Source organism: Protopterus annectens, chromosome 7.part0 (genome assembly GCF_019279795.1).
Source record: "Protopterus annectens isolate FY-2018-M chromosome 7.part0, PAN1.0, whole genome shotgun sequence".
Lineage (NCBI taxonomy): Eukaryota > Metazoa > Chordata > Ceratodontiformes > Protopteridae > Protopterus > Protopterus annectens.
Genome location: NC_056739.1, coordinates 1,064,924,627 through 1,064,951,554, shown reverse-complemented (window position 1 = coordinate 1,064,951,554; position 26,928 = coordinate 1,064,924,627). Strand labels below are relative to the sequence as shown.

The window sequence follows — 26,928 nt, the reverse complement described above, 5'->3', positions numbered from 1 at the left end:
ACTTTGTGTCTCACCATATGCAAGACACTGTAATCACTAGGTATAGCAATTTTAGTGATCAATGCCTCTTTTGCCCCTTTTCCATGGACTGCTATATCTGCCTTTCTTGCATCTGTTTTTTGAACTGTTGGTAATGGATGATCCCAAATGATATCAACTTAATCATTCTCTTTAATGCTTTGTGATTCACGTTTCCAATGCTTCTCAGATACTTCTACATTGTAGTGTTTGCACAATTCCCAGTGCAACAGTCTTGCAAGTGTCTCACAGCCAGCAAGAACATTTGTGACTGTTTCTATTTTCTTTACAGAACCAGCATTTGTCTGTTTTGTCTACATGTTCAACAGACTTTGTAAACCAAAGTGTATGCAGTGCACTAGCCTTTCATTTTTTTATTTTAATTCATCTCTCCTTAACCATTTTTACCTCAAATCTTGGTCAACATGAAGTTACTACAGGAGATCTCTGTACTTGCCGCTATATTTATGGATTTTCCAATTTGTTTTCCTTTTCACCTGATCATTTTCTTTATATTCTTGGTTTTGTTTTTTAGCACATTCAGTTGCTGCCTGATTTTTGTCTAATTCTAGTTTAATTTCCATTCCCACTTCACACTGAAATGTTTTTGCTAAGCTAAGCAAGTATGTCATCTTAATCTTCTTTTCCTTGTGTTTTGAAACTTTCACTATGTTTGAATATGGTGAGGTCAGCAGATACATATGCACTTCCACATTTGCATATCAATACATGCAATCAATTTCAGTGAAGGCAATACCTCCTTCAGAGTGGAGAACATATAATCTTGGTATACTCTGATTTTAGCATATAATTTGATAAGCATAAAGCATTTTTCTTGTTTTCCTGTCCAAATGATCCAATACTTTTGGGGCCAGTCAATCAACCCAAAACTGTAAGACAGCACAGGAAAAGCAAACTGGTTTATAGCTTGTACTTTATCCCTATATGTCAAGGCAGTTTTCAATATTAGTTCTAGTCTTCTCAAGTACTCTTTGCTGAGTTTTATTCTAATTTGATCATGTCTTATTCCAGATCCTTTATCTATTCCCAAATATTTATACACTCCCTCCTGCTCATGTTGTTTTATATCACATTCCTGTCCCGGATTAGTATTTTTCTTGGTGCTGCATATTTTCTGTTTTAAGTGTTGCCTCTGTATATTTCTTAAGACCAAGTGACATTCTTACATCGTCTGAGAAATTTTTAACCATTTGCAGTTGTGCTTTCAACTCCTTATCTAATGAACTATACAATTTTAAGTCATCCACAAAAAGTGGACAAGATAACTTTAAACAAGGTTTGTTTCTGGGAGCCAAACTGTAACTATAGCCTAATCTGTTTAGTAAAAAGCTCAAAGGGTTAAGGGCAAGACAAAGCAGCGGTAATAGAGAATCCCCCTTTGAATTTTTATCCTTGAGATAATAATTTTCCCCTTGTCATGACTCAACTGCAAAATGGTTTGCCACTGTTTCATGGTCACTGTAATGCAACTGATCTATGCAGGATGTATCTTATACACATGAAAGCATTCCTTTACCCATCAGAGTGGAATGCTCTTGCAAGCGTTTTTTTTTTTTGTAATACATCCATGCCATATTTAGATTCTTACCCTTTTTACAATTTTCGATTATGGCTTTATTTAGCAACAAATGATATTTGTTCCCTATGACTTTCTTATGTTACCCTATTGTTATAGTGCCATAATAGAGTTTTTTTTGTCTAAATAGCTGTAAAACTCTGCATCATTTCCCGTGTATATTGTCAGGAGACAAGTTATTGGTCTATAGTTTTTAGGATGGCTTGCAGGTTCACTCTTGAGAAGGAATATTGTTTTTCCTGTTGTTAACCAATTTGGTGTCTCTTCGGGATGCACACATAAGTAACTGCCACTCAGGGCTACATCTTTGTGCAACAATATATATATATTTTTTAAACAAGAAACATCTTTATTAAATTAGCACATATGACATAGACAATCATACATTTATATAAATTAAAACAAACTATATTTACGTAATTTTAGTTGCAAACACTATACATCACTTATAATATATCCAGGCATTATCAGTCACTTGTTACATAGCTCATTCACATCATGACTTCTTTTAAACCTCTTTCCTCCTCTGTATGTATTGTTCCCACAGTTCCCATTTTTTTCTATGTAATTTGCTCCTATCATTTTCTAAAGATCCCAACTCCAGTTGTTTTATCTCTGTTACTATATTCACTGCTTCTACTGAAGTTGGTTTAGACTTTGATTTTCATTTTCTAGTAATTGTTTTTTTGGCAACTACCATAATGAGACTCAGCAAGGCCTTACTATGTCTAGGCAGTTCTGATTCTGTATAATAGTTACACCATTTTGCTGACAGAATAGTTTGTATGGAATCATTAAAGTTGGTCAACTCTTTACACTCCCAGAAAATATGTTCCCAATTACCTCTTTCTTCCCATCACACCTCTAACATCTGGTGTCTACCTGAGGAAAATTATTTGGAGTCTACTTAGGGTATAAAAATATCTATGTAAACACTTCCCAGCAAAGATCCTAAATCTCCTAGACTTTTGTTACATAAAAATATCCTAAATCTTCTAGACTTTTGTTACATATTTGAGAGACATACACATATCACCCATTGTTTCTTTATGAATTGTTTATCCAGTCTCTCTTTCCAATGCTTTCTAATCTCCTCTGATTGATTCTTATAGTTATCATGCAATATTCTGTATGTTCTACTAATTATTCCTTTTTTAAAAGCAGTTTCTGGTCTAGATTCTACTAAAACCCTTAACAGTGCTGGTCTTTCACTTAGATTTCTCCTGTTACTTTCTCTTTACCTATACTCTGATATTAGTCCTTGACAGGGAAGGCAATCTCTAGCCTGCAGTCCAAATACATTATTGGCCTTTTCCCATTCTATTACCTTTCTCTCTCTAATTATCTGATCCCAATACATTGGCTATTTTGCCAGTTTTCTCCAATAAATTCCAGACCCTTCTTGCCTACTGTCTGTATCCCTAACTGCAGTCATCCCTACTGGCAGACTCTCCTTTCTCCATTCCTATGTTGGCTTAGTTCTTAGAATACTTTCTGCTATATTATGAATATAATATTTTGTATCATTATTGTTATTCTCTTTAAGGATATGCATCCAAAATTCCAGTCTCTCCTTGTTTCTTGGGTTGCCCCAAGATTCATCATCCCTTTACAATATACATTATAGGTTTCTGTTTGTACTATATATAAGAGCCTTAACTGTATAGCTCTGCAATACACTTTCAAACTGGGTAATCCCAAACCACCCTGCTCTACTGGCAGTATCAGCTTATCCCACATGACTCTTGTCATCATCCCCTCCCAGACAAAATTCTTCAGCTCTTTATTAATTGTTATCCATAACTTTTCAGATGGTTGATAAAAATATGTCTGATCTGTGTATAAAATTAAGGGACTAAAAATATTTTAACTGCTTTGACCTTGGTATTCATAGTTCATAGGTTCATACTAGGCTATCTGCCCAAGGGCATTTATAAGCCTAGCCCATAGTTATGTGGCTTTTTCACCCCTAGTTTGAATCATTGGTCAAGATTCCTCTTGTGTTTCTCGACTATGCTCAGTTTTGTAGTCATCTGCAACTTTGTCAGCCATAACCTCCTGTGTTGTTGCTAATGTTACAGTAATGTAGGTTCGATAGATTACTAGGCTAACTGCCCCTGCCCTTGCATTTTTAAGCTGCTAATTATCCCCCCGAGACTCTCACTCTCCTGCACCTTGTGTTTGTAAGGCAAACACCTTAACCATTAGGCCACTATCCATATAACAGAGTTTCCAATTTCTCAGTTTTTGTATTATCTTTTGTTTAGTCTCTTCCCACATATCCTTAGCTGCCATACCAAAACCCTTTTTGATCCACACTCTTAAGTACTTCATTTTATTATATCCTCATAAATATGGATATTGTTGAACCAAACTGTGTGTGAGTACATAATTTACAGCTATTGTCTTTGTTTTAGCTTCATTAATTTTGTATCCTGAAAAGATGTGAAACTGGCTCAGAATGTTCCACAACATCATGTACAAAAATAATATCATCTGCAAATAGAGCCAGCTTTTCTTGACTACCATACCAATTATAGCCTTGAATTTTTGAGTACCTTATTTTCTTTGCCAATGGTTCTAAATATAATGCAAATAACAAAGGCGAAAGAGGATACCTCTGCCTGGTTCCTCAACTCAAACAGAAATTATCAGAGACAAACTCATCCACTTTAAATTTTTGCCTCCAATCCCTCATATATCCTCCTAATCAACCTTATAATTTTATCAGGGAATGCAAATGCTTCCATTGCCTTGCTCATAAACTCCCAGCTTACTCTAGCAAATGTTTTCTCTACATCAGGACCCACCGACATTCTGCTTCCCTCTGGATCATCAATGTACTGTTACTGCTGTCAAATGTTTGACTCCCTTCCACAAAAACACATTGGTCCATATATATCAATGTTGGCATCACCTTTGCCATTGTAGACATAAACACTTTATAATTGTGGTTTAAAACTGAAATGGGCCTATATGAAGCTGTATTTGATGGGTTATTACCCTGTTTTCGTTCAGGATGCTGGTGGTTCTCCTTCTCTTAAAATACTGTTAAACAAAACCTTCCAGATCTTTATCAGTTTCTTCCCTCTGAGTTTCCAAACTTCCACAGAAATACCATCTATTCCTGGGGACTTTCCTGTGGATTGGTTATACATCACCATTTTTATATCATCTCCTCCTATGCTGTTAGTCATTGAGCCTCATATACCTCTAACCTTGGCATATTTAATTCTTCCATAAACATTTCCATTTGTACCTTTTCTTGATTTCCATATTTCTCTGATTTATACAGACTTTCATAAAATTTCTGACATATTTATAGTACCTCTACAGGATCTCCTGTTATCTTCCTTGTTATAGGCTCCCTAAGCTTGGCAACAACCCTTTCTACCTTCTGTTGCCTGAGTCATTGTGCTAAAAGTTTTTGTGCTCTGGAGTTCCTATCAAAATTGATTAACTGAATAAGTAAACTTGTAAAAATACATGCCGCACAGTTTAACAGTAAAGAACAAATACAAATAACAGAACATGTTAGCAAAACCTTTTATGTATATTTCATTTATTGTCTAATATACACCTTTAACAGGTTTTTAATATATTTTTAGTAATAATATTTGCTTTTTTTAATGAACCAAAAAAAATTAATTATAAAATGAAAAAAAATCACATGGGTAATATTTTACAATTTATCTGCTTTCAACTTTAAGGCAGGTACAATGGATATTTGGTTGTTTAAACCTGGAATTACACAAGCATTTAAATGAAGCTGCCAAAACAGTTCGCAAAATTCTATTTTTATTTTCCCATAGTTCAACCCATTCATTTGGAGTTATTTGCTCGAGAACCCAAAACAAAAAAATGCCTTTTTTTACATTGCTGTAGATGCTTAAATAAGGCATTGGTCTCAATTTCTTTGTTAATTTTATACAAATGTTCATAAACTCTGGCTTTAAGGGCTCTTTTTACCTACATAACAGGATAGACAGTGTTCACAGTGTGCAAGGTATACAACATGTTTAAAACTGCAATTAAAATATGTTTACCCTTTAAAGTGAGACCTATGTTAGTAAGGGTAACTTCTTCACAATGCAACATACGTGGACAATAATGGCACATACTGCATTTGTGAGTTCTTTTTCTACCATTATGTCCTTCATATTCTTCCCCTACATTATCACATCTAAAATGTTTTTTAAATTAGATCCTCTTTTGAAAGCAGATGTGACAGGTTTAGAGAAAACTGGAAGTGTAATGGGTATACCACAAAATATATTCCAATATTTAGTAATAATTTGCTGAACTTAAGATGTGCCATTATTATATTTAATGATAAATGACATGTTGTAATTGGTAACCTTATTGCTGCATGTCATATTACTGATGGAAAGGACCCTTGTACATGTGTCCGTCTTCTTGGGAGTGCAATAAAAAGGTGTACTTAGTTCCCCAACTCTCCAATAACTCACTCTTAATCTCAGAAACCATGCCCTTAGGGTAACCACAGTCACTGAACAAACCTTCAATATCTCTTAATTCATCAAGGAGGTGATTATGGAGAGAGGTCATACGTGCCACACGTACCGTTTGGCCCTTGACAATATATATTTTTTGATGTACAGGGTGATTGCTCTCAAAATGTAAATATGAGTTTGAAAAGTGCTACTTTCTGAATAATCTTGAGATAAGCCTGGTCCTAGAATGGTCCTTAAAAAGTTTAACATCCAAGAAATGCATAATATCAACCACTATATTGAATGCAAACTCCAAAAGGTTGGTAGTTTTGTTTATGCGAGAAACAAATTCCTCAACTTGCTCCTCTGAACCATTCCATAATAAAAATATAGCATCCAGGAAACACAAGTATAGGATAATATACTCTGAAAAAGTTGAGTGGAATACAAACTTGAGCTCCCAACAGAGTAACACAGCAGTAGCAAAAATGGGAGCACATGTCAGGCCCACTGCAACTCCATTTAGTTGTTTATAATATTCCCCTTCAAAAAACATGACATTATTAGATAGCACTAAGTCCACGTTTTCAAAAATTAGTTTGACATCCTGATTATTCAAAGAAACTAATTCTAGGAGAATTGACAGAAATCAATGAAGACCAATATGGTTGTGGGATGACAGAAAATAAATCTTTTATATCAATAGTGACCATTAATTAATAGGGTTGGCAAGCCACACTTCCTACCTCAACCAAAATAATCACGAGTCAACTAAAATGAGTTCAAATAACTTGTCAAAAGATGTTACTTTTAAGTCAACATATAAGTCAAGGGGGTGAGATTTTGACTCATCTGCTGCAACAATGGGTCTTAGAGGGGGTCTTCCGTATTTTTATGGATCTTGGGTGTAACAAACACTGACAGAATCAAGGGTCTAGGAACCTTCAAAAATTCAAACAACGCCCCATCAATAATTCCTTGTATAAAATTATTCTCCAAGATCAAATCTTTTCTATGATACAATGTACTAATTTTGTTTTTGGACACCTGTGTGTACCTAGAATCACTATGAAACAAAGCCAGCATTTTGGCTGTATAGTTCCAGTACTGCATAATAACCACCCACCCCCTTTATCCGGATTCATTAATGTATATTCCTTATTTCTACTAATGTTCTGTAGAAGTAAAGGTTCCTCCTTGGTAAGATTACTCCTAAACCATCTATGGTTCTTAACATAAGCTCTTATTTCATTCTCAACAACAGACTCAAATTTCAACAATATAGGATGGAGGGTGGGTTAAATATACTTTTTTTATGAAAACAAGAAGCGTGCATAACATTGAATTGATCAGCAAATAAGAATTCAAGGTTAACCTTCCATGTAAATAGCTTTAAATCAAGAAGGATTTCACTGATATCCACACTCCTGTTAGGTACAAAGGTGAAACCTTTTTGAAGAAGAGAAAAAGGTGTTAGGTTGATCTCCAAGTCACTATAATCATATATATTGAAATTATTGTAAGAAAATATGAACCCATTTTTCAAAATTCTAGGACCTGTAGATAAAACATTGGGGTCATGTACCCCCAGATTTAGTTTTTCCTTCTCTGGTGGACACCTGACCATGACAGGAAGATTGTGTCCCCCAATGATTGGGAGATTTGGTCCCCTGATTCTTTATTTGGTTCAATCTCCTCAGAGGGGGTAATTCTGAGGGCCAAATACCTATTTATATCCTCCCTATCATTAAAGGTAGTTGGCTCACTAGGGATAGAATCATTCATGGGAAGGGGGTTGTCACAGGGAAAAAATCAACAGGGGGATCAGGACTCGGCTTTTTACTTCTTGGTGCCCAATAAGCCCTACCTTCACTGTATTCTTTCTTATCCCTTTCTAACTTATTCACTTTTCATTTTTTAATCTTATCTACCTCATCATCAATATCCTTGAGAATACCACAGTATTTATTTTCTACTCATTAAGTGTAAACAATAAATTATTCTGGATTTGATTGTTAGGTGAAAAAAATCTCATTATACAAGTCACTTAGTAATTTGTCATTATTATGTATAATAGCATTCACAACCTGCAGTCCATTGTCTTAACAGCAATCTTTCAAAACTCATGCATATTATCGAGGTAATCCCTTATTTTCTGTTTAGCATTCTGCAACTGAGCTGCTTCTTGTTCTGTGAGATTCTTCCTATTCTGCAATTTATTTATTTATTTATTTTATTTTATTTTACATTTGTTGACCGGGCTAGTCTAACTGGACAAAATATCCGGGGAGAAAACAATTACATGAAGTAAACAAAATCATTAACATTAAAAAATCATTAGCAAAATACCATAAGTTCAAGGGTAGACTTATACAAAATTAATGGAAACACAAAAAAATATCAAGCAGAACAATATTCAGAAAAATAGTTGGTAAATAACAGAATTACAGGGTAAACAACATTCAGCAGTTAGATACAAACAAATTTAAGATGTGATAACATGGTGGAGAGAAAAAGAAAAATGCTAGCGACATTCTCAAAGATAATACTGTCAAAGTTTAAACATAAGTCTTTAGAGGGACAGTTGGGCAAGGTGGGGAAGTTGGGAGTAGTAGAGGAGTAATTTCAGTCAGGGTTAGCACAAGGACACAGCCATTGAGTTTTAAGATGTTCTTTGATATGTCTTTTGAAAAGGGATGTAGAGTCAAGGTTTGTAATTTCCTGAGGTAGTTGATTCCAGATCTTCCCCCGAGAATTTGAAAATAATGAGTCCCCAGCTTATTCTTTGATTTGGTCAAGGCTACAAGGAGTTTATTAGCTGAGCGTGTGTGTGCTAGGTTTTTATAAGGTGAAATCAGTTTTATAAGGCTAGGGGTAGCATCAGGAAAGTAAAGGGTTTTATGAATGATAATAAGTTGTTGATAGAGTAATTGGTTGTTGATTTCTAACCAATCTAGTTGCTTAAGGTTAAGACAATGGTGGGTTCTAAGTTTGGTAATGTTATTTTTGGACAAGTTTGTATATATAGCAGAGGCATAGAAAGGGTTTAATTCTGTAGAGTACCAATTTTTGTTAACTGATTTAATGGTATTGTTAATGTGGTCATCAAAATTAAGATGGTTGTCAATGGTTACACCTAAAATAGTCGAGTGGTCAGTATCTGGACTAATACAGGTAGTGTTGTTGGAGGAGATAGTGAAGAAAGGTGTTGGTGATTTGTTTGTAGGGTAAAGTAAAGAAGTTTTGTTTTGGGATTAAGAAGGAGGGATTGTTCCATAAACCATTTTTCTACATCATGGAAGACTGTTTGGGTGAGGGACTGAGGGAGGTGACGCTTATTAGCAGCACAGATTAGAGTTGAGTCATCAGCATATTGAATGCAGATGGCTTGGGGTATATTCAGATGAAGGTCATTAATAAATGAACACCAATGTTTACTGGAAGTAAGGCGGATAGGAGTGTTGTTCCATAGCACTGCTTGTTGCCTATTTTGGAGGTAACTCCTGAACCATTGAAGAGTTTGTGAGCCAAGTGAATAGAGATTTAGCTTGTGCAGAAGTATGTTATGGTTAACCATATCAAGGCCTTTGACAGGTCTAAGAATAATGCTGATGAGAAGAGATTGTTGTTCCTATTATTATTTATGGCATCAGATGATGGGAGTTGGTCAGCGGATGGGGTGCAAGGTTTAGTTTTCTAAGAAGTTTATAAAGGGATGAAGGAACTGGCTGAATATAGAAGGTATTGGATGAGGTGTTAGAGGTATTAGGTAAGGAGGTAGTGGAAGAGGGTAAATTATTTTAGTAGTGTTTGAAATTTCTGTAAAATACTTGTTAAAGGCATCTGGGATCATTTGTTAATACCTGTCCAAAATTTTATTGATTAGTTTGTTGGAGGTGAAGATAATATTCCTTTTGTCAGAAAGAGTATCCTTCTTAGTGGCATTTCTTAATTGTTTAAAGAGTAGGTGATCAGATGTACTTTTGGTAGTTCTCCATTTGGCCCAAATTTTTTTTTCTAGGAGCATTTTTGTTTATCTTATCCTAGTAGAACTAAGGGGAGCATGATAGTCAAGGATTTTAAAAGTTGGTATTGAAATAGGCCACTGTGGAGACCAGTCACATGCATTCAATTCAGTCAGAAACTTATCAGGGTTAAAGTGTTTGTTTGAGACATCTTTAGTTTATGGGTAGTTGGGATATGCAATTTTTGTCTATAAACATATGTGAGCATATGGTCACTAAACATGTTTGGGTGGTTATTAGTAAGAATCCAGTCAAGAGTTGTTTCTTTTTAGTGGGTTTATGGATTCTGGTTGGAGTGTTTATTAATGAGAGAAGCCAAAAGATTTATATGACTGGTGGGGTGCTGGGATGAACAGGTCTTCCAGTCAATGTTGAGGTCACCAAGTATTATGGTTTCCTGAGGGTAGTTGGTTAGAAAGTGAACTAAGTAGGTCTTCTAGAATGTGAGTATTATTTCCAGGGGGAAGGTACATACAAATTAGATAAATCGATTTATTGTTGTTAATGTTTAGCTTGATAGATAATGTTTCAGCTTTGGAGTCTAGTGATGGAAGTTCGTTATAGAGGTGATTTGGAGATTAGATTTATATATTGATCTTGAATAGAGGGTTTTAGCCAAGTCAGTAAGACATAGTATATCAAATGCATGTAAGTCAAGTAGTGAATGGAGGTGATGGAGATGAATATCTCCATGTAGGAGGAGCTTGTGCTGGGAACAAAAATGGATTTAAAGGTTTTTGTTGAGTTGTATAGATTCTTTTGTTGAGGAAAGCATGATATGAGTTGTTCTGTGGTATTTAAAAGAGGTTGGTAAAGTTTGTTTGGAGGTGAGGTTTTGCCATGTAAGTGATATTTTCAAAGAAGGTACAATAATAGGGTATGGATAGGGAGGCTATAGTAGTGGTAAGGAGTAGGATTAATGTGAAAGCTTTGAATATAGGAGACATGATATTGAGTAAGAGACAGGTGAATATAGCTAGTAAGAGAATGTGAGTTTAAGAACAAATAGAGATGAGTTAGCTTATAGAGAAAGGAAATCAGAGTGATGGGAAAAAGATGAAGAAGAAAAAAAAGAAAGAGGAGATATGAAGGGAGCAGAGGGAAAAGGAGATTCAGTAGCAGGGACTTTGTGAGAAAAAAAAGAGAGAGAGTAAGGGCACAAAGCCTGTTGTGTGGGCCTAGTGTAGTGGGCAGAGTTAGAAGGCAGAGCAAGACTCCACAGGTGCAATACTTTCACCTTTGTCAAGCCCTCTAAATAATTCTTGTTACGTATTAACCATATCTCTCTTCCTTTTATTTCCATCCTATTTTTAAACTCCTCATTAATTTTATCCCACTCCTTAGCTATATTTTCAGAAGAAATTTCTATCTTCGCTAATAACTCCAGAATAATTATAATGTTAATCCTTTTTAGCCATTAGTTAGGTACTGCATCTAGGTCTGTGGTTTCCCTGTTAGGAGCTTTACTTAATTTTGTTTCAATTTCTCTGGCCGTTACTTCACCCTATTCCATATACTCTAAATTAGATCTCCTTACTGTTTCTTTCAGTTATTTTATCCATTCAGTATATTTGTTAAGTTTAACAGGGTCTTAATAAATACTTCTCCACAATGCACCTATTCTTCAGTTTGGTCATGTTTCTACTCCTTTTGCTTTTTTCCTCAATTCTCTACAAAATCTTTTTGGATCATATATACATTGCTTATTTTGTACTTTTATATTATCTGCTTACCTTCAAAGTATTTGTGAATGTGCCAATATGTTTGATTTTAGTATTGGCAATAGTATCTGATAAATATTGATCTGTTTTGATACTGTGCATTGTTTTTCTCACATCTATCTAAGTATTTTTGATGATCTGTTTCCTGTTCTATATTATTCTAACAGTGGTACTTATTATCTTAATTGTTTTAGTTTTCTCTGCTCACTGATTCCACTGTTGCATTTTACTTACTCCTTTCCATTTCTTTGTTATTCTATGTTTTTGTGTTAACACATCAATTATTAGTTTAGCTATGCAATAATATATTCTATTTATTTCTGTTATATCGCATGAATTTCTCTTAATAGTCTTCATTACTGTGTCCATCTATTTTGTCAGTTTTCTAACATTCATAGTCTTATTTATTTACTTTCTGTAATCTATTTCTTTCATCTGTCATAATGGGTCTATTCATTACTTATCTCTATTAAATCAAGTAGGCCTTCCCTTAAATCATTTTCGTCTGGATTGAGAGAGTGTCTTATTTGTTCCCTCTTTTCTGTAGTAATCTAAAAAAGTTCCAGAAAATCTTCCTGTGCCATATCCTATACAAGTGCACCCTTAAGCCAGATGACCAGACCCAGAGCTTCTAGGATCAGTGGACTGAGCAAAACAAAAGTAGACAGCCCAGACTCGATCAGCTCCAAAAGCCAAGACCAGAGCTAAACTGTCAGGAGCCAAAGCACTCAAGGGCAAAGCCGACTCCCAGCTTTAGAAAGTTGATTCCAACCTAGGGGAACTGGCTTCCACAGCCTGGCTCTGAGGAACCCCCAGCTCCAAAAACGTTGGAGATGAGAAAGCCAAGGATGGTGTAGGCACCTGAAGCAGCTAAACTGTTGGTGTCAGCAAAAGGAAAGGCAGCATGGTCAGATACGGCAACCCCTGAGCTGACAGAACCAAGGGAGGAACAACAACAGTGGGACTCGAAACCTCAGACCTTGGGGTCAAGAAGGCGGGGATGATAACTAACTGTATATGAGCCTACAGGAAGGATCTTATCATTTGTTCTAGATCTGAAGCCTTGAGACTCCTGACTGACCTGGCAGACCTAAAGGAAGACACCTCTAAAGGTAACTTTGATGACCTCTTGGCAGTTGTTTGATTCATGGTACAGATCTGAGAAGGAGAAGATGAGCCCTGAGGGGGGAAGGAGATGGACCTGGAGAAAACTTTGCAAGAGTGATAGGGCAGAAGGGGAACTGCAGTCTGAATGAGGAAGACAGAGGGTCTTTAGCTAGAAAAGGGCTAGGTATACTAAATGTTGGGGAGTTAGAAGACTCCAATACAAACAAATCAGCATATTTTTAGAAAGAGGACTTGCCATAGATCATAATGCAGTCTTCTTTCAAACCAGTGACTTCAGCCATTAAAATCTACCATGAAATTAACTTTAAATCCATGCTAGACCTGTCTCAATCCATAGACTTTAAATAATGTAGTGAAAGCCAAAAACAGCAATCAACTGGAAGGTTTAGTGGAGCATGCAATTTGCTTTAGAAGCTGAGGTACTAGTGCCATCAGACAGTCTAGAAACCAGCTACATCTGCACTAGCATAGAAAGGTATAGTCACTACTTCATAACAGTTATTCTGTGGTAGAAATGTCCAGATGAGCTAATTCTCAAAAAGTTAGTTCTGATTTAAATTTCTCACCTACATGAAATGCATTAATTAGATCCCCAAATCAGATATAATTGAGATGTATGCCTATAGTCAGAACAATGATAAGTGCTGGGGGGGGGTCTTCCATTCCAAGAAGATCAATGACTGTACATAGACCTCAGGATGAAATCAACTTGTGCTACTGATTGACCTGGCAGGAAGAGTAAAGGATGCTAACTGAGCAAAGTGACAGACCTAATAAAAAGCAGCTTCTTCTCAGCTCGCACAATGACTCAAACCATTTGCTGTAGTACCCACTGCTGCTGGACCTGTGTCGCAATGCTGACTATAGACTAAGCACAGATTTACTGCTAGTTTATTTCAGGATTTTTTTACCACTTTATCAGGATGATATCATCTGTTCTGAGAACTTCTAACAGGAAAATGAATTCTGACTCTTACAAAGCATGAAGTTAAAATGTAATGCAGAATCGGAGACAAAGACAAAAATAAGATCATGTGAAGCTAGCAGACCTACAATTAAGCGCTCTGCACTGCCCTATAGTGCCACATGAATATGGTATTTACATTAATACCATATTCCCGTTAATGGGTTTTGATTCATTCATATTAGACCCAAATGGGGAAATACATAATGAAGAATGGCTGCTAAAAATATGAAGGAATTAATGACAGACACACATGGCCAAGTTTCAAAGTACCAAATGAAAATTAAATACATCATTTTCACCTACATTGGCACTAGTGGGAGGTGCTAAGAAAGTATCAGGTAAAACTTAGTATGAATTAGATTTTATGCATATTTGAGCCCTCAGTTGGTTATCCCCAACCTGAAAAGGCAGCAGGTTTCTGACAGATAATGTATACCCTGCCCTGGATGTTGAAAACAATTTTTAAGTTACATTTCCTGCAAAACTGACATAATATTATTGGGTCAGAACTTGAGGAACCCAAAGTGATGCTTCTTATTTTAAGAAGAGTCATACAATAGAAAGACTGTAATGGTTGCATATTACATGATCAGATCATACCACATTTATACTAAAAAATGACCAAAGTAAACCAGTAACATTATTTCAGCTATGATTTCATAATACAAAATATAGAGTAAATACAATTACCTGTACAATTCCCACCACTTCTGTCCAATTCATATCCAGTGTTACATTCACACTGGAATAAACCAGGAAGATTCTTGCAAATTCCATTAACACAGATGTCATGAAAGGAGCATTCGTCTATATCTGCAAGACAGTAATACAGAAAAAGAAGTTAAACAAGTGTAGCCAAAAACAACGGTGCACAATGAAATATGTACATATGTGTGCCATGGCATCCCATGAGAAGCATGCATTTATTTATTTATTTGCTTTTTGTTTACAGGGATAGTCCACTGGGCCTAGTCAAACCCATTTTCAGTGGAGGCCCAGGGAGAAAACCTCCATAGTATTAACACTTTAAAAGTTACAGTCCAACATTATAATGATCTAATTCTACATAAAAAATAGACAGTTAAATTACAAAAATAAAATTGTACAGAAAGATAAGAAAGCAATCATAAAAAAATGCAAAGTAATTACAAAAGTAAGATATATACAGTTGTCAAAAGAGATATTACAGAAGTGTACAGTCTTACACAAACAGGAAAGAACTTATGTATCTATATGGCTTATAGAATCTACCAGCTGTCTCTACAGTGTTGCTGTTTTACCAACAATAGTGATGGAAGAAAATTTGGGAGTTACACATTTTTCTAAGGGGGCTTGGTACAGGTACATTTACAGCAAGAAGAGAAGTGACAATTAAGGGAAGTTTTGAAATATGTGAAGTTTTGAATGGTTCTAATGGGTAGAGGTAAAAAATTCCAGCTCTTGGCTATTGAGAATGAGTAGAGAAGCTGATCGGGTGGGAGATTAGGTTTGTAAATCTGCAACAGTTTCTGATTCCCTGATCTGAGTGGCATGTTGGGAAGGTAGTAATTGAAAGTAGAGCTCACAGCAGGACAGTCTTGAGGTTTAAAGAGGATTTTGTGAGCTGTGGTTAGTTGTAGGTAGGAGAGGTAGTTATTAAGCTCCAGCCACTTCAGTGACTTGAGGGCAGTGCAGTGATGAATGGAGTATTTGGAGTTGGTTGTGAATCTGGTGATATTATTGCAGCAGGTTTCAAGTTTGAGTTTAGCAGAAGTTTGGATGTTAGTAAGTAGGGGGTGCCATACAGAAGAGAGGGTAGTAAGTAAGTTGTGGCTAGGGTTATTCTAGTGTAAGGGCTTAGGAAGCGATTGTGTCTATATAGGGTTCCAAGATTAAAATGCATTTTACAAATATTGTGTTGTATATGAAGATCGAATTTCATGTCTTCATCAATAGTGACTCCAAGGAGCTTTGTGTGGCTAACAACCTCTATTAAAGATTTATTGGCAGAAAAGATAGTGAAGTCAGACTTGTTTGGGGGGGGTTGGGGGGGAGAAAAGTATGATTTTGTTTTTTGGGGGTTTAGGGCTAGATGGTTATTGTGCATCAACGATTCAGTGACAGAGAAGGCATTTTGAGTAAGTGTAGGTAAGTCAGGGATAGAGTTGGTGATAGTGGAGTCGTCTGCACACTGAAAGACTGACCCCGGGGGTCTATATTAGAATGCCGAAACCTCACATACGTGAATCCCGAAAGGCCAACACATAAACAGCGAACCGCAAGAACACCGAATGTCTATAAGCATGAAATTCAAAATATCGAATTGTCATATTTGGCTAACTCCATCGCTCGCTACGTACTGCCTTCCCAAACAAAATAAATAATCCACACTTCACCCATATGTACACTTCACCCATATATCCCATATCCTAATTAAACGTGCATTACACACAAATGTATGTGAATATAAACAAACAACACCCAAGTATGGGAAAAGTGTAATTTACATATCTATTTGGCTACACAACTGTATTATTATATATGCGCTTAACTTAACCCTACTTCTAACCCTAAGGTGTAGGTTGAATGTATTACTATATATGCACTTACCTTAACCCATACTCTAACCCTAAGGTCAGTAACTATTGCACATTTATGTTGGTGAGATATAGCGGATAAGGGAATCTCCTACTGACGTTTTACCTTACTAAACATGGTGTAGACAACTATGGCAATTTGATATTTAAAATTTCGCGCTCATAGACATTCGTTGTTCTTGCGGTTCGTTGTTTATGTGTTGGCCTTTTGGGATTTGCGTATGTGAGGTTTTGGCATTCTAATATAGACCCGACCCTGGACATAAGGATGTTTGTAAATTGATAATGAATACGCTGAAGAGGATGAGTCCAAGAATGGAACCCTGGGGAACATCAGTGGTAGTGCTGAGAAAGGAAGAAATGGAGTTTTGCCATCTTATGGCCTGTTGTCTTTTCAACAGTGTTGAAGGCTTTGGATAGGTCAAGGAAGAGGGCTGAGACTATTTTGTCTGTGTCACAGACTCTATTTACTGTGTCCATAAATGATATAAGGGCAGTTATAGTACTATGGCCGGGTCTGAAACCATGTTGTGATGGAGAGAGAAAATGGTTGTTTAGAAGTTAGTTGAGAAGTTGGGAACTGACACATTTTTCTAGGATTTTGGATAAAGGAGAAAAAATTGCAATGGGATGGAAGTTAGTGATATCTATATTGCTGCCATCTTTGTGGAGGGGAGGATGAGGGCCTTTTTCCAAATTTTAGGGATGTAGGACTCTAGGATGGATCTGTTTATGAGAATGCTTATAGGGAAGGAGATACTGTCTGCAGCTATTTTTAGGTATTCTGAAGGTAGATTATCAGGGGCACTGGAGCACGCTTTTAGTTTAAGTAGTAAGCGTTTTATGACTGAGGTGGGGAGTGGGCTTTAGGGTGAAGGTAGAGGAAGGGTTGGTATTGGCTTCTGGTGGGAACTGGGGGTTGGGAGGGGAGGTGGAATGAGTGGTTGAACTAAGTGTGGAATTGTGGGAAATGGAGAGGTTATTTTGGGATAATTTTGTAGTGATGTTGGCAATAGAATTAATAAAGACAGTGTTAAAAAGGAAGGCTATTTCTTCAGGATATTTTTCAGGGTGGGGAAAGGGATTGTTTTTTTACCTGGGTTTAGTAATGACGTACTGCAGCTCCAGAATTTCTTGGACTTCTACTTGGTGATTAGACTGAAGTGAAAGGTAATTTTTTTTTTTTTATCTTTGTTGACTAGTTTCTTAACTTGGTTGCAAAGTTCTTTGAATTTTTGCAAGTCAGAGGTGTTTTTGTGTGCCTGCCATAGCTTCCATACTTTCTCTCTGTCATGCATGAGAAGTCTAGTTGGTTTGGATAGCCAGGGAGCGTGGTTATTTTTCACCCACTGTACATGTGGTGGGGCTACACTATTTAGAGTGTTCATGAAGGTTGTGTTGAAGTAATCAACAGCTTCGCTCAGTGGGAGAGTTTTCACTAAATGCCAATCTGTTGATTTGAGGATATTGTTAAAGGTGATAGGACAGAATGAGTTTAGATTCCTGATTTGTTTGTATAGGTGCTGACTCTGACAGGGGGAGGAAGCTCGGTGAATAAAGACAGGGAGGTGGTCACTGATGGTATTAGGGAGTGTTCTGGCAGAGAACATCTTGTTAGGGTTTGTGATCAGGATCCAGTCTAAAGTGGATCCATTATCATTACTTTTGTTGGGTCTGGTTGGGGTTTTTATGAGCTTGGTGAAGTTGAAGAGATTGATATTTGAGGAGGGATGTTTGGAGTTGAGTTCTAGCCAACAGATATTTACATCACCTAGTATGATAGTTTCATTCTTGATATTGGATGAAATCCATGCTAGGATGTCCTCCAATAAAGTAATGTTGTTTCCAGGGGGTATATAAAGGGTGACTAAGCACAGTTTTTTTTACTATTGTTTATATTTAAGAATGTTATGACAAGTTCTGCACTGGAGAACTGTGGTAAGGGGTTGGTAAATGCTAACAGATGGTAGGAGTTTGAAAATAGAAGAGCAACTCCACCTCCTTTTTTGTGATTCCTGTCTACCCTTATTGTTTGACATCCTGGCGGGAGAAATTCAGTGTCGTTAATATGTGGTTTTAGCCAGGTTTCGGTGTTTGCAATGATGTTGGGTTGTTGGTGTGTGACCCATCCGTGAAAGACTGAGATTTTGTTGTTAATGCTTTGGAGATTTAGGTTTGCGATACAGAGAGACTTTTTGGAAGTACAAACACATGCAAGGTTAGAGTAGTTAAATAAATAAGTCACAATCCTGCTATGCTACAAACCTGTAGACTGTCTTCAGTGATGTAAACCTTCATTTACACTTTTATGTACCTAATAGACTGGGAGCAGTGCAACTACATTTCTGGCTTTCTTTGTTCGTTTATTAATTTATTCTTTTTACGAAAGAGACAGTTTTGGAATCTGATTTACACACATCCTCTATAAATGACCTGCACATGATCACACAAACACTGCTCAATCCAATCTGATAAACTCACCTGCACAGATCTCCACTCCAGTCCCGTGTGGAGGTAAGTCCCGACACCATCCAAAGTTATACATATTACATGGTAACAACAGAGGAGAAAGAAAAAAATTCCCATTAAAGTATACACCTGTATAACACTAACAGTGTTGCTACTGTACCTAAATTCTAGCCCTCAAACTGTGATAAAAGGAGAGTTTGACCAGCTGTGCTCAGAAAGTTAGAACCCAGTAAACTGGTTCCCAATCGCAGGTATGGAAGCTATATTAGACAGTCTCACTTAAATTAAAAAGATCATATCAATATGCATTTTTTCTGTACTTAATTTCCTGATAAAATGTATTATTTTAAGATTGAAATATATTTGCTTCTAAAATATATTGTTTGAATGATTATAATGTTTTTAAGAAACAGCAATAGTGAATCTAGGAGCATTAGGTGAGTCTTCTACAGCTACATAACGTGTTATTTTCTAATTAACTCAGGATAAGTAATCTATTAAACCTAATTTGCTTGACTAGTAATTTTTAGTTTAGGCTACAAATTTGCCCCTACTATGTGGATGCAGTGCAGTGCAGTATGTGATGGCGTGACAGCCACTGATAAATTTACAGAATTTTAAAATCCTACCATTCAGTGGTATCTGCCTAGCCATTATACAGATTTAAGAGCTGTACCTCATCCACAATTTCCTCTTTTTTCAGTGTGAATGCATTCATTCATTTCTGACAAGATGGTTTCCAGCATATGTTCCAAAGCCATTTCTTAGGAGTACTTCAATATGAAAGTCCACCTCAGTTTATCTCATTTTATACTTCTCCAGTCAAACAGGCTACACCTCATTATTTACTGTTACTCTTTTGGGCTTAAGGCCTAGACTTTGTTTCTTACAGTTATTATTATTCCTTTGTCTGTCTTCTGTAATTCCCTGCACTGTCCTAACATTGGTATTTACTACTACTTGGTTCATGTCTTATCTGTACAGTACTACTCGATCATTTTGCATTGAGTATTCAGCTCTGTAGTATGCTCGCATAGTCATTTATCACATACCCTGTGGTCCTTCCAACACTCTGCTATCTGTTGTAACAGTACTGTCACTCTGTCAACTGAAGAATATTTAACTGTTACTTCACTTTCTCCTCAGAATAATCTTCAGTGTCTGTCTTTATGCGAGAGACAAATTACTAACTTTTATTACCTCAGCAGGCAATATAAGAACTGCCAAGGACAAATATACCCAAATGTTACTTCCAGCTGTCTCTATGCTAGTTTCCATCATAATTGTGTGTTGCAATAACATTTTGTTTCCTGTGGACAGACCTATTCTAGTCTCTCTGTGACCAACTACAACATAGTCTTGTTTACTTAAACAGTCATATGGATCAGTATTGCTTTTTACTCCTTAATCAAGTAAACTTGACTCTCTACAAAATCAGGTATAACAGGTCTTTCCCCATCAAGAATCTTAAATATGCCATTGTCTTTCTACCAAACATTGTTTCCACTGATTTCCAAATATTGGACTTCCACTGTTTATGAAGTATACTGCTCTGTTAACATTGACAAAACTACAGCTTCCTTGGAGTCTCTACAAACCAATTAAAGTTACATCCTCACTCTACTAGATGGGGAAAAATAACCTCAATATACTTCTTCTCACTAATTCTCATTCCCATAATTAAATGCAAAAACAGAATGTGGACAGTGACTAAGCTCAACACAAGCTTTAAACCAAAGAGAAGTCGTAAGTGACTGCTGCAGAATTATTCAAAACATTCAACGAAACATTATTAATATTCAAAAATGTGGGCTCTGATTGGACAAAGCAATCAATCGGCAAAAATAAATCCAGCATTACTCACAAGAACAAGTTTATCCAGTTAATAAAACTTCTTCAGTCAAACAGCAAGGGTTTAAGCTTTTTTTTCCTTCAATGAATATTGCCTCATCAGCAGAATTACATTGACTGACGGCAAAATACTTGATCAGATGATGCTGACTAGGAGGATAACTTTGTAATGGTGACTTTTGAACAGGACTTACATAAATATCTGGCAGATACAGTATAACCTGCTGCTCTTATGTATAAACTGACAAATGAACTCTATTACCAGAATAAGTACAGAAAAATCAGTTTCAGAAAATATTTATTGTGATAGGATGCAATGATAAAATAAAAAAAAAACAAACAAACAAAAAAAACATTATAATAAATTCTCCACAGAGTAGAGTAAAAAATAAATATAAAAATTCACATGGAGCAGAACCATCATCTAAGAAATGTACTTTGCAAGCTTTAATACATATGTCCCAATGCATTTGCAATACATTGCTTGGATGACCTTTACACAATACATGACACACAAGAATACTAAATGACATTATTTAGAAAAGGTAAGCATTCTTTTTCTTAGATAATGTCACTGAATAATAGTAATAGCCTGTGTTCAGACACAGGTAATGTAGGATTAACCATGAATGGCTTTATTTGTTCACTCAAGCTTCTCTAAGATGATCAAACCACACTAGTCATGTGTAAATCCTGCATTAGCCAAGCCCAAACATGAGTTATTACTAAAGTCACATCTCAACTACTTACACTTTCAGAAGAAAACACCCTAAGCAGGCCCTGCTTCTCTCTTGCTAAACAAGTTCTTATTCTCTCCATATACAGAGACATGAGCAGCAAAACATATAAGCTTATACATTTAGTCACCAGAAACCCAAGGACTAAACATTCTGATATTCTAGCCTGGGTCAATGTTTCTAAGCAAGTTGCCTTTATATTAATATTTGGATTAAACATGTCATACATACTCTCCATGGCATCTGGTCTGCAAGTGTCACCCTTCCTAGTTTCCTCTTGAGCTATGACATTCTCCCATATGTTAAGAATACTACAGCAGTAAATGTAAGGACATAGTACAGTTGTGTAAAATTTTACCATAATGGTAGATGTCCTGTCCATTGCTGCACTATTCACTGTAGATGTCCTTTCCTTCACTGCTGCAGTATTCACTGCCTCCTTCCTTCCCCCTAGCCCTTTGCCTTCCTGGATGTACAGGTTACCTCTTGGGTTGCTTGGAGTGGTGTTCCTGCTGGGGCAATCAGTTATGACTATGGTAGGCCTGAACATCACCTTTATGCCCTATGCAATGCAAGGACCATTTGGGTGATGTTCGGTGTACCTTTAAACCAAAAGGCGTCTTTGGTAGACTGGACAGACATCAGGCTTCCACAGCAGGGAATCCCTATATGTTAAGAATACTGTAGTAGTGAAGGTAAGGACATCTACCATTACGGTAGGATTTTACACAGCTGCACTTTTGCTTAACTTTTTCTTTGGCTGGAAGGACTGATTGTGGGACCAGTAGTCTGTTCCATGGTCAAGCCAAAAATGGTGCTTCTTTCCCTGAGAAGACAAGCAGCATTTACCGGCAAAAATACCAGTCCATTAAAAGTTACTTGTTTTCTAACAGAAAAAAAAACACAGTAAAAAGCACTTTACAACACTGTGTCAGCCCCAAAAAGGAAAAATAAATACAATTTCTCAACAGAAAATAAACTTTCAGTTGGCTTACACTACTTTTAAACTAAAAGAAAGAGCTCCGCTAAAAATACATCATAATCTTGAGACAGTCTGTTAAAACAGAACACGTCTAGCTTTAACATACTTTCCTGAAGAGAAAAGTAATAAAATATCAATAAAATTAAGACATTTGAAGTTTTTTCCCCAAAGTGAACTGATCTGCCCAGCAAAGGATAGCACAAGCTGACCATCGATCCTCAAAAGCCTCACAGGAGTGTACTCTTCTGCAGCAATAAAGCTCTGAAGAACTTCACATCCAAACTGTGTTTTAGTCAGCTCAGCCTGAGCTACTTGACAGTTTGAAAAGTGGAAGGTGCCTTGAAACTTTGGAAGCTGTCTGCCTGTTATATCCTTGGCAGGATATAACCCCTATAGCTAAGGTAGCAGTGATCAATATGATAAACCTATATAGTTATCTCAGTTACAGGGAATTCTAAGTGAAGCACAGGATGGATGGGCCCATACAGAAAAATTCAGTGGAGAGGATCTCCTCACAGACTATTATAGTGAATGCAAATCTGTTTTATCTGACTTCAAAGGCATTATGCAATGGACAACTTTTGGGAAGAAGGCAAAGAAGCAAAAACTTTGAAAATCTTCTGAGAAACAGGAGCTTAAGGAAGGCCAAAAGGTAATGACTCAGAAAATGACCTTGGAAATGAAGCAATACAATTTAATTCCTGGAATCACATTCTAAGCAATAAAGTTTGGCGAGGGTGTGAACTGATAGCCAAATGTCTTTAGCACAAATGTCCGTAATGTACGCATTTTGTAAAGAAGCATTGGCAATAGGTTGCTAGCATTTAAACAGCAACATTTTCCAAATGTTTGTTCACTACTTGATGGTAAAACAATGTAGTTATCAATCATCCTGGAAAAGCCTTACTTAGGAACTGCTAGCCCCACTCCACCAGCAACAAAGGAGATGAACAACTGAACTGATGCACCCTTGTCAGGTAAACCCTACATGGGACTGTACACCCAAGGTATGAAGGGCTCTCTCACAAATGGGTTCTAACCCAAACAAGGAAGAATGGACTGGATTATAATATGTGAAATGAGGTATTCAAAAATAGATTATTTTTTACCTATTTGTTGACTAAGTCAAATGGACAAATTGTCCATTTTCAGGGGTGACTCAGAAGCACTGTCTGGTAAGTAACTTAGACTCACTCAGCAGGCAAATGAATGTAAAATGAATCAAACCTTGGAAACTGGGTACAAGAAGCAGCTCATTAACTCCCAGAGCTTTAGTCCTTTGTGCAAACAGACAGATATTAAAGAAGTTAAATATTAAATTAGGTTAGGCTCAGAACTGTGTGCTGTCAGCAACAGAATTAAGAACTGCTTCCTTTTAACATCAGCACTGACTTTCAGAAGCAAAAGATTACCAATGATTTCTGGAGTAGAATTTGTAAAATTTGGCAGATTAAAAAAAATAAATAATACACACACACACACACACACACACACACACACACACACACACACACACACACACACACAACCACAGCTGAAACACTTTTATTGAACCAGCAACATAGTATTATTTAATTTTATTTCCTACTTTTCAGCCTTTTAAATTGTAATTTAGTACTTCTCAGTCTTTTGCACTGTGGGTATGGAGCTGGCTTTCAAAGTAAATTTCAAACTCTTGTACTTGGAATTGATACCACACTTCTAATGATAACATATTAGGATTGTCTCCAAGTAAATAATCAGATAATCTACCAAGATATCCAGGACATAGATGCACTCTATTGTCCTAAACTCCTGAATGAAATGGCTCTTCGACCTCTGCATGAATGTCTTTTTGGACACAACACAGATTCTATAATTCAACAGTTACTATGAATCATATGTGAAATGAAAAACGGTATCCAATTTTTCGTGAGCAGCTCTCCATGCTCAGTACAAACACATGATTAAGAAAGATTAATTTTAGCAATTACATTTCTTTGAGCTCTATATTGTCAAACCTGAAGCTCTCTTGTTATAATGTTAGTAGACATGATATTTACTCTAAAATCATCTGAACTTTCTGGTAGGGGGGGGGTTGCCTCCTGCAAAACATGTATGTCTTTATTTTTGCAAAAGTCAGTTAGTTGAGTTATTAACTTTCACATTTAAATTTCAGTGCTCTGGAATTTATGAATTACAGCTTGATAAACTGAATTACATATTGAAGGACCCTGGTAATAGACTGTTTACAAACAAGCCTTCTGGCTGTTTCTCTAAGAAACCTCCCTATATTCTCCTGTTGTCTGTCTTCTTTTTATTCTCTAAATGAAAGCAGATATACTTTTTTACTGATTTTGCTTCTGTCTCTCTTCGATATAATTCAAATATTCAAATGTAAATAAATAATCAAATGTAGGAATTAGACTCTTTAGTCCACAATCTATCACTGAATGAGATGATAACAGACCTAACATTTGCAGTGAAATGTTTCTACAATCCAGTAAAACTGTGTGCATTAATATAATAATAACTTTTAACTCTCAGAATTCTTTGTGTGGTTTTTGATAGTCTGTTCTGTTTTCTAATTTGAAAATCTGATTGCAGAATATGAGACAAAAGTTCATGTTAAAACTCTCACTACTCTGAAAATCTCCTGAATGTCATATCTACATATGAGCCATTCAGATATTAACACATCTGAAATAAGTTATCTTGAATTCATAACATAGTGAACTGATCAAACCTTTTCTTGTAATATTTTTTTATTTCATGACTTCAGGAACCTTTGAATATTAATTTTCACATATTAAATACCCAGAGTTTTAATAATGAAAGGAACTGTTTTCTACTTTACGCTGTGGTCTTTATGGAAATGAATAAAACATAATATCTTCTATTAGATTATTACTATTGTAAAAAGCATTATACAAAGCACTATTTTGGACTTCTTGTTCTAGTTGCCCTGACATTCCTAACAAATATAATGCATCACCAGCTCTATTACACTTCACAGCTGCTAAGTGTGACTCACATATATTTGTTAAGATTTCCTTCCGTAGAAAATTAGTTAGCATTAATTATCAACCTTAAACATCAAGACTGACTTGCAAGTAATCTCTTCACAACTTGAAAAGTACTGTGGTATTTCTTGCCTCATAACTGATTTCTCTTCTCTCCACAATCTCAAAGCCGCTTCTTAAAACAACTGTATTTCTGGATTATTCTCATTACACCATAGAAAAAAACTCTTACTTTTTCAGTCATAGCACAAAACTATTCAGTTAACTTCCAGCCCTTCACCAAATACATCTTCTTGCTGCTCTGGCAAATTCGAATAACTCAGCATATCTGCAGTACACATCTATTTTCTTGCCTACACTTCACAATACTGTCATACTTCTGTAACAACAGCATTTTCTACAGCTTGGGTGATAAGTTATGCTCTGCCTTATCACATATAGTTAATAGATTACTTATGATCTTCTTCTACTAGTACTTATCCATTAATATAGTCATGCAACTGTTAAAAACTATATACTACTGCAAGCTGCATTTTCATCTATATATACATTTCTAGTATTATATAAAGGTGCCAGACTCATAAGAAACTGATTCATATTCTTGCATACTGCACCTGCTATATTCTAGCTAGAAACTACTTGCAATAGGACCAGCTTAATCTCAAAATAGTTCAGTGTGTAAAGACTTCAGTCACTAAACATTTAAGCATTTCAAAGATCTTTTCTTGCTCTCTACTCCAATACCATTCAACATTTTTAAACACTGTTATTAAATTATCTCTTAAGACAAAGTTAAACACACATTAACAGAAATGAAAACAAAACATAACATTTTTTTCCATTTACATTCAGTAAACCTCACATATTGTTTCCTTCATGATAACCATCATCAGTCCAATATTACCCCTGCTGAATTCCTGCCTTCCCTTAAATTTCACTCCTTCTACTACTGAACATTATTCTGCACATATTTTTTCCTAAAATTTCCATTTATTTCTATATAACATGCTCCTTCCCGTTTCTTAAGATCCCACTTCCAGTTTTTTATCTCTTTTATAATATTCAATACTTCAAAAATACAGTTGTGTTAGACTTTGATTTCTGTTTTCTAATTGCTTTTTTTGGCAGCCAGTACAAGTAAACTTAACAAGGCCTTATTATGTCTAGGCATCACTGCTTTAGTTACAGCCAATTCTTTACACTCCAAAAACATATGTTCCCAGTCACATCTTTCTTCCTCATCACATCTCCAACATTTGCTATGCACCTGAAGAAAAATTCTTTAAAGTCTGCTTGGGGTACAAAAATACATGTGCAAACACTTCCAAGAAAAGATTCTAAATCTTCTGAACTTTGCTGCATCCTTGGTTGCTATATATATGTCTTCACATTGTACTTTTG

At 36.1% G+C, this 26,928-nt stretch overlaps 1 protein-coding gene across 3 annotated transcripts in view; it reads right to left on the bottom strand.

The window, feature by feature from the left end:
- FBN1 (fibrillin 1) overlaps positions 1-26,928 on the bottom strand; it is a 4,097,759-nt gene that overhangs the window by 1,464,242 nt on the left and 2,606,589 nt on the right. For all 3 annotated transcript variants that reach the window (XM_044077620.1, XM_044077621.1, XM_044077622.1), the window contains exon 36: positions 14,601-14,723. In XM_044077620.1, the coding sequence (XP_043933555.1) occupies positions 14,601-14,723 (123 nt within the window). The remainder of the gene's footprint in view (positions 1-14,600; positions 14,724-26,928) is intronic.